Source organism: Varanus komodoensis, unplaced genomic scaffold (genome assembly GCF_004798865.1).
Source record: "Varanus komodoensis strain SLA01 unplaced genomic scaffold, ASM479886v1 scaffold39, whole genome shotgun sequence".
In the NCBI taxonomy this organism is placed as follows: Eukaryota; Metazoa; Chordata; class Lepidosauria; order Squamata; family Varanidae; genus Varanus; species Varanus komodoensis.
In genome coordinates, this window is record NW_025335922.1 from 4,084,545 (window position 1) to 4,093,817 (window position 9,273).

The window sequence follows — 9,273 nt, forward strand, 5'->3', positions numbered from 1 at the left end:
TGTTCCCATGTTGCGTGGCTTTTCCTGCAAGTAAGTGATGAGGCTAAACTGTACAGGGGAAAGATACGAAGAGAAAGATGAAGCACTAGTACAAAAAAGAAAGCACATAAGCAAACTATTAAACTACTTGTGTTTTTGAAATTATACAGTAATTACAGAGTTGTGTGTTGTTGTTTTAAAATAGTAATAGTAAAGTAACAGCTTCTTTCCTAGTTAAAAATAAACTCTACTGGAAAAGAGAAGTTCTAAATTGACTTTACTTTTATAACCATCATCAATTACATTTTCATTTATTTATTTTCCCAGTAGGGAGTTGCCTTTTTAAAAAATGACAGAGGTGTAGGGGGTATAGTTGATTAGTATCTTTCCAAGTTAGTTTTGCACTAGGTAACTCTTGACCCATCTAATGCCACCAAAACAGTCTATGCCCCCCTTCCCCAGCAGCCAACAATTTCTGCCTCTATTTTTAGGGTAGTTTAATAAGTCATTAGTAACCATTGAGGCCATACTGATGGGCAAAGGCCTCTGTGACAGTGATTGCTGATCATGCCTGAAGCATTCCAAACCCTCTCGCCGAGTGCTAGATTGCAATCTTCCCTCAGTGAAATTGCTTTTGTCACCTATTTCCCAAAATTGTGACCTTTCCTACCTTTGGGCAGCTGAGAAATAGAAAATAGTTCTCCATTGTAAATTCCCTCTTTGTATCCCCCTCCCAGCAAATTTTGTGGTTGCCTGGAAGTTCTGAATATAAGAACTTTGTAGTGGAGAATAATGTATGACTTCATTCTGGATTTTGTATCAGGGGTGTTATATTAAAGCTCTTTTGACCTGTTCCCTGGCTGTGGGAGCTCGTCTGCTGGCGTGCTTTAGTCTGCTAATGGGGCCATTCACTCTTTTTAGTGTCGTGGGCACCTATCCAGCCAGATGAGTTTTTGGTGCTCAGAATCCCACCTTGTGCATTATGAAAGCCACCCATAAAATTGCAAGGCATTCTTTAGGGCTCACTCCCTACTCTTCATTCTTTACTAGCCACAAGATCATTTGTGCTCTTTATGTTGCTGAAGGGCATTATACCATCTGGGTTAAGGCAAGTGATATAGTGGGTGACTCATTAATTTTTTGTTTTCTTTTCTCTTTTTACAAAGTATAGTCTCTCATCTCAGAACATGTATACCCCAAGGAGAGTCTTTTGTTCTAAGGCTCATGTATCGTAATGAAGGCTTTGTTGTGTCCAGAGTTTCTTGTATGATTACACTGTGCAGATTAAAATTGTAACAACAATTCCAGTAACAACGAAAGAGCAGTTCTCCTTCATCTACACTTATTCTTCTGTCTGATCTTTCATCTTATAAAAAGTCACTATCTCCATAAAGAATCAAATACTATGATCCCCCATTGTAGAAATGTTGAAGATCTTCTGGAAAATGTCTAGCTGGTTTGCAATCCCTACAAGAGGGAGTTTGTTTTGTTGAAATTAACTGTTGCTGTCTCTTCAGTTTCTAGTAATACATGGCCATAGCAGAAATACATCACTCGCATTGAACAAATCCTTCAAAGCCTAATTTTTGAGCCCTTATTTTTAACCCACCAAGAATTTAATTTAAATTTAATTTAATAAAACATTTTTATCCCGTCTTTCACTAAACGTCTTAAGATGGCTTACAGATTATACCCTTATATTTTTAAAAACAAGGATAAGACTATACCCTTACATTTTAAACTTAACATCCCCAGTGTCATGGAGGGACTGGGCAGCCAATTCATAATCAAAAGAGCCTTGTAGAGCAGGGCAATGCCATTCCTGTGTTTAAGCCGAGGAACTAAAACTGGGAAATCATGTCCACTCATGGTGTGCACCTTCACACCTTTCATAAAACAGAGGTGGAGAAAAGGTAGATCAGATGTTGTGGACCTCATCTCTGAGAAGTTCCCCACCAGCATGGCCAATCATGAGGCATGCTTGGAGTTGAAGTCCAAATCATCTGGAGTTCTATTTTCTGCCCACCCCTGCCAGGGAACGCCACTTCTTCCTGTGCTTGTCTGTGTCATTGGGAAGCTAACTGTTCATTCTCCAAATTGTTCATTGTCCCTTTCATGCCAGATCCATGGAGAAGTGTATCTCTGCTTGCACTTATTCTTTCTCCACTTCTGTGGAGCATGCAAAATACCCTGGCGGTGCCAAAGTCAAGCCAGATTCCCCCTTTCAAGTGAACATTTCCAGGGAGTTTATGGGTGAATGGAAATTTTACCCAAGGTCTTCTGAGTCCAATTCAGTACCAAGTGAATGTGGATGTACTGGCTTTTAGGGTAAATATTTGAACACTGTAATACATTTTGCCTGTGATATAATTGTTGGGGGATTGGGTTTTTTGTTTTTGTTTGGGGGTTTAGGGGATTGTTTGATTGAAGAAAGCGTGGCAGAGCCCAAGTCAGTGATTTCTGAAAAGGCCTAAGGAGCATGAATGCAAGAGAAAATTATTGATCGTTGTCCTAATGGGGTGAGATCAAGCTGTGCTTGGACAGGCCTAGCTGTGACATGAATAAGTTTAACAAAATATAGAAGAATGTTTTCCTGTAAATTGAATTGATTGTCTTAGATGGAATTGTGTTGATGGCACATGGCAACAGAATGATAGCTGTGATGGCACTGAACGTATTTGTCTAGCCCTTTATTTAATGCATTTATTGATCCAAATTTCTTCAATAATAACAACAAAGCACCTCTTCAAACCCCGGCATGCCTTGAAAACAAGCTCCAGAGTTAAAAATAATAAGCCATTATCATTACTGGGAATGGTGGCTGAGCTCATTTTCAGAAACTTTATCTGCATGCTAACATCTCTTATCTACATTCCAGCACTGCCACTTTTTAAAAAACTAGGAATGAAATTGCAGAGTCCAGCAGAAATACAAGGATGATTTGCCCATTTAGTCATGGTTTGCCCTCCTGATAGTTAGAAGCACCCGTCTGTAATTGCAGAAAACATTCTAAGCGATACTACTAATGCCCATGTTTTCAAGTATTTCAAGAGCTTTGTGTGCCAAGTAGCCTCCAGGTTTGCTCCCATGTCAGTGCTGCTTCCAATCCATTGTTTGATCTTTGTTCAAGGTATCATGTCTGGACAAAAGGGCACGCACCAACAAACTTTGCAAAGTGGCGAACAGCTACCACACCCTATCAAGTTGAATGGGAAGCAGATTTTGAGCCATATGTTGTGGTACGGCGGGACTGCCCAGAATATGACCGAAGGTTTGTTGGATTTGGGTGGAACAAAGTTGCCCACATAATGGAATTGGATGCACAGGTGAGGAGGAAAGATTTTGGTTCTGATACTTTGTCTATCCAATGGGATTCTCAGAAGATCTTGACTCTAATAAAAATGTCTATGTGTGCAGAGAGTTCATAGAGGCTTGGTCTTCCTTCTATGGCATTATCATTAGTTCATGGAAAGTTAAAAGAATACTGATGCTTAGGACTCACTGGAAATAAAAGGGAGAGTTCTGTTCATCACATAAACTATTGAAAATGACGCATCATTACACTCGGCCAGAGACAAATTGCAGTCTCTTCTTATCATTTTTATTCCAAATGGCTGCTAGTCCTAATCAGCTCTTTTCATAGATGACATATGAAGATACAGCCAAGACTCTCTCAAACTCAGTGCTTTTCAGAAAACTCACCAGATAGTTACTGAATTGCTTGGTTCTTTTCAGCCTGTTTGATAAATACTCTTGTACTTGATAAGCTAGCTTTTTATGTGCAGGGAATTCTTTCATGAGGGGAGGGCATTCTTCGTGCTAATTGGAAGCCCTCCAAATATAAAGGGAGAATTTACTTGTCACGACTGGGTCCCACTGGGTTGGCTGCTGTGGCAACAGCATGTCCCTGATCTTGCCTTTGCTTACAGTCCTTGAAAATGGGCTTGGCTTAAGCTCTGAAGAACTTGCTTTGGGGAGCCGGTGCTAACAGGGATGAACCAGAGTCGGAAAATAAATTTGAAAGGTTTATTTTAATGAGAAATGATGAAAACATGCTGACTCAGCAGTGAGATATGAGAGTAGTGTATAAATGGAAATGCAGAGACATGTAATGAATTGACTTGGGTAGAGGGAGGTAGGATGAAAATGTAATTATAGAACCAACAGAAAATTAATCTAAGGAACAAGACAATGCAATGGGGCTATAAGGTAAGCAATTTACACACAAATAATTAACTAAGAGAAATAACCAATCACTTATTAATACAACATGAGCATTACTAAGCCTTAAATGGCACCTTCTTCAAAATCGCACCAGCCCAAACTAGCTAAAGCTTACTATCTTCCCAACAATATAGTCAAACCTTAACTTTCACAGCTTTAACCTATGCAGATTTCATTATTCACAAGTTTGTCATCGATGATTAAATGGGAAATTTTTCTGGAGACGGGAAGCAGGGCTGGAAGAGATGCTTGTATCCCCCTGCCCAGGTGGGTGTGGCAGCGACTGTGGATTGTCCCAGCTGCAGTGGATATCACCCAGCCCTCTTCCCATCCCAGAAGAGAAAAATTCTACTGGCACCAGGCTGAATTCATTCAACATTGTTTATGAGTCAAGTGTCTGGCCTGAAAAAGACTCCCTCGGGAAAACCATGTCAGAGCAGCTTCTAAAACTGAAGGGGCAACAAATCGATTAAGCTATTAGCAAGGCCTTTCTCTTGACCAAAGTTCTCCTCCATTTCATGGCAGAGCTCTTATAGCTCTCTGCCCCTAGTACAGCTGAACTCTCCAAAAGTCACCAGAGCTTTAGTCCAGGAGTCATGCCAAAAAGTAAAAAGCTCAGTTGGTCAGCATGGTCACTGGAATTAATGAGACTGCTCTGGGGAGCCTGTCAGGAGACGGAGGAGGCCATGGTTGGCTTAGTGGTAGAGCTGCTGTGTGTGCACAGTGAAGGACATTTGGGTGAAATCCAGAGTACTGGGAAGGAAAGGATTACAGGCTTCGCTCTGGTACTGAAAACGAATTCCTGGCCTGGCCATTTGCTCTGAGGCATCTGTTTATTAATTTGAAGAGCATGTCTACACCATCCAAGCAATTATTTTGTATGTGAGCCTGGTTGTTTGCATCCCATGTTTTAGTAAAACAAGAAAGCAGTTCCCACAAGGCTGAAGTCTGCCCATGCCTAACTGGATGGACCTATGGTTTGTTGGCATAAAGATGCTGCAGGGGTTAAAAGGCCGTTTCACTTTCAGTTTCATTGACTGTAATTCTGGGATTGTGAGCTCATCACCTTTAGTGAAGAGTCTTTAGATTTTACCTTTCAGCATCTTTCTCTATACCCCAAGGAAAGCTCCAGATGTTCCCTGCTGCCCAACGACTCCTGAATCCAAGGGAATATATCCAATTTTGATGTTGTGAGCCGTCCAGAGAGCCTCTTTGACTCATGGGCAGTATAGAAATAAACAAATAAATCTCTCTTTGATTTATAAGGCTGCTGAGTCCAGAGAAGGGGGCAGAGGGAACTCTATGCAGGAATTTCTTGAAGAATGTCAGGTTCAAGAAGAGTGACCTGCTTCTCGACCAAACACTACAAATTGACATATGTTTTCTTTGGCTGTTCCAGCCTTTGAATATCAAGTCCTGCAGACCATTTGACTCCCATAAACAACAAGCCTGACTTTATGGTTCATTTTATTTCCCTCCCTGTTTGCTATTCTCCAGCAGTTCTAAACCTCTGCCAGTCTGGCTGATCGTTATTGGAGAAGGAACAATCTGATCTTGCCTGTAAATATGCCATCATGTTCCTTCGGTCTATAAGGTCCCAGCTTTGCGAAGTGGCCCATTGCCAGCATTCACCCTTGAATGTTTACATGTAACAGCCTTGCTCAAGTTGCCAAGTGTTGTTGACAATTCTGCCAGTGAGGGGTTGTTTCTGGGGTCTCGTGGCTGCCCCAGAACTGCCACCCCACATCATTATTCGTCTCCCATGCCGACGCTCTCAGTGATGATGGTACATGGGAAAAGTATTAGGAGCCCAGCAGCCTGCCTTGTACTGAGGTTCACCTATCCATCCTAGTATCATCTGCATTGACTGGCAGTGGGAGACAGACCCTGAGTGGGGCCTTTTGCATGCAAAGCACATGCCTGGCACTGCATTAGACATGTAATGTGTGCGCATGATTCTCACTCATGGTTGTTTGCAGGTTCTTTATGCAATGCCATCATCTCCCATCTCCCATCTGCAACCATTTCATTGGCTTCTTTTACATTAAGGAAAGTCTGGTATTAACTGTGAATGGAGGGATGAAACCCTTGTATATTTTTGCAATTCCACTATACCACAATGCCAACTAGTGGCTTTTTACTGCAGCATACATAAAGGCAGAGAAAAAAAACTAAGGGAGAAAAGCTGCATGAAGGAGCAAACCTTAATTATACAAAGATTCTGGAAGCAGAAACTTCAGTAAACCAGCAGGTTAACAACCTCATGTAGAGAAGCCATGATTTAGGAAGCTGTGCTGAAGAAAGCTTAAGGTCTAATGAGAGCAGAGTAAGAGAAAATATATTGCATTGTCTTTAACCTGCCCATATAAGACTTGACTGATGAGCATTTCTTTAAGTTTTGCAAAGAGAAAGAAAAGTTGCTTTCACCCTGGCTGTATATTCTGGAACTGACATTTGTTATCCAGGACATTATTCAAAGCTTCCCCCCTGTTAGCATATCCTACTACTAGTGCCTCCTTCATGGATCACTGCCTTGTTGTGGCGAAGGGGCTTGTATAGCTCAATGAAGCTATGAGCGATGCCGTGCAGGGCCACCCAAGAGGGACAGGTCATAGCAGAGAGCTCTGACAAAATGTGATCCACTGGAGAAGGAAATGGCAACCCACTCCAGTATCTTTGCCATGAAAACCCCATGGACAGTACCAAAAGGCAAAAAGATATCACGCCGGAAGATGAGCCCCTCAGGTTGGAAGGAGTCCAATATGCTACTGGGGAAGAGCAGAGGGCTAGTACTAGTAGCGCCAGAAGGAATGAAGCAACTGGGTCAAAGCTGAAAGGACACTCAGTTGTAGATGTATCTGGTGGTGAAAGGAAAGTCCAATGCTGCAAAGCTCTATACTCCATCGGAACCTGGAATGTAAGATCCATGAATCAAGGCAAGCTGGATGTGGTCAAACAGGAGATGACAAGACTGAACATTGACATCTTAGGAATCAGTGAACTAAAATGGACAGGAATGGGTGAATTTAATTCAGATGACCATCAGGTATACTACTGCGGGCAAGAATCCCTCAGAAGAAATGGAGTAGCCTTCATAGTCAATAAAAGAGTAGGAAAAGCAGTACTGGGATACAATCTCCAAAATGACAGAATGCTCTCAGTTCAAATCCAAGGCAAACCATACAACATCACAATAGTCCGAGTTTATGCCCCAACCACTGGTGCTGAAGAGGCTGAAGTTGACCAGTTCTATGAAGGCCTACAACACCTTCTAGAATTAACTCCAAAAAATGATGTCCTTATCATCATGGGGGATTGGAATGCTAAAGTAGGAAGCCAAAAGATAACTGGAATAACAGGCAAGTTTGGCCTTGGAGTAGAAAATGAAGCAGGGCACAGGCTGGTAGAATTTTGTCAAGAAAATTCGATGGTCATAGCAAACACTCTTTTCCAACAACCCAAGAGACGATTCTACACATGGACATCACCAGACGGTCAACACAGAAATCAGATTGACTATGTGCTCTGCAGCCAAAGATGGAGAAGCTCTATACAGTCAGTAAAAACTAGACCAGGAGCTGACTGTGGCTCAGATCATGAGCTTCTGGTTGCAAAGTTTAGGCTTAAATTGAAGAAAGTAGGGGAAAGCACTAGGCCACTCAGGTATGACCTAAATCGTATCCCTGATGAATATACAGTAGAGGTGACAAATAGATTTCAGGAATTGGATCTGATAGACAGAGTGCCTGAAGAACTATGGATGGAGGTTCGCAACATTGTAGAAGAGGTAGCAACTAAAGCCATCCCAAAGAAAAAGAAATGCAAGAAAGCAAAATGGCTATCTGAGGAAGCTTTACAATTAGCTGAGGAAAGAAGGGAAGCGAAAGGCAAGGGAGAAAGAGAAAGATACACCCAATTGAATGCAGAATGCCAGAGAATAGCTAGAAGAGATAAGGATGCCTTCTTAAATGAACAGTGCAAAGAAATAGAAGAAAACAATAGAATAGGGAGGACCAGAGCTTTCTTCAAGAAAATTGGAGATAGGAAGGGAACATTTCATGCAAAGATGGGCATGATAAAGGACGAAAATAGCAGGGACCTAACAGAGGCAGAAGAGATTAAAAAGAGGTGGTAAGATTACAAAGAAGAACTATACAAGAAAGAGCTTAATGTCCCTGATAACTACGATGGGGTGGTCACTGACCTCGAGCCAGACATCCTGGAATGTGAAGTCAAATGGGCCTTAGGAAGTCTGAGCAACAACAAAGCTAGTGGAGGTGACAGTATTCCAGCTGAGCTATTCAAAATCTTAAAAGACAATGCAGTAAAAGTGCTACACTCAGATTTGGAAAACGCAACAGTGGCCACAGGATTGGAAAAGGTCAGTTTACATTCTGATCCCAAAGAAGGGCAATGCCAAAGAATGTTCATACTACCGCACCATTGCACTCATTTCACATGCTAGCAAAGTTATGCTCAGAATCCTACAAGCTAGGCTCCAGCAGTATGTGGACCGAGAACTACCAGAAGTACAGGCAGGGTTTCAAAGAGGCAGAGAAACTAGAGATCAAATTGCCAACACACGCTGGATCATGGAGAAACCTAGGCAGTTCCAGAAAAACATCTACTTCTGCTTCATTGACTATGCTAAAGCCTTTGATTGTGTGGATCACAAGAAATTGTGGCAAGTTCTTAAAGAAATGGGAGTCCCAGACCATCTTATTTGTCTCTTGAGAAACCTATATGCAGGTCAAGAAGCAACAGTGAGAACTGGACATGGAACCACTGATTGGTTCAAAATTGAGAAAGGAGTTCGGCAAGGCTTTATACTGTCGCCCTGCCTATTTAACTTATATACAGAGCACATCATGAGAAAGGTGGGCGTAGATGAATCACCAGTTGGAATTAAGATTGCTGGGAGAAATATCAACAACCTCAGATATGCAGATGATACCACTCTAATGGCAGAAAGTGAAGAGGAACTAAAAAGCCTCTTGATGCGGGTGAAGGAGGAGAGTGCAAAAGTTGACTTGAAACTCAACATTAAGAAAACTAAGATCATGGCATCCG

The 9,273-nt window shown here is 41.8% G+C and overlaps 1 protein-coding gene across 1 annotated transcript in view; it reads left to right on the forward strand.

Annotated features, from left to right (window-relative positions):
• LARGE1 (LARGE xylosyl- and glucuronyltransferase 1) overlaps positions 1-9,273 on the forward strand; it is a 386,604-nt gene that overhangs the window by 374,548 nt on the left and 2,783 nt on the right. Inside the window, exon 14 of the mRNA XM_044441252.1 lies at positions 3,110-3,305. Within this exon, the coding sequence (XP_044297187.1) occupies positions 3,110-3,305 (196 nt within the window). The remainder of the gene's footprint in view (positions 1-3,109; positions 3,306-9,273) is intronic.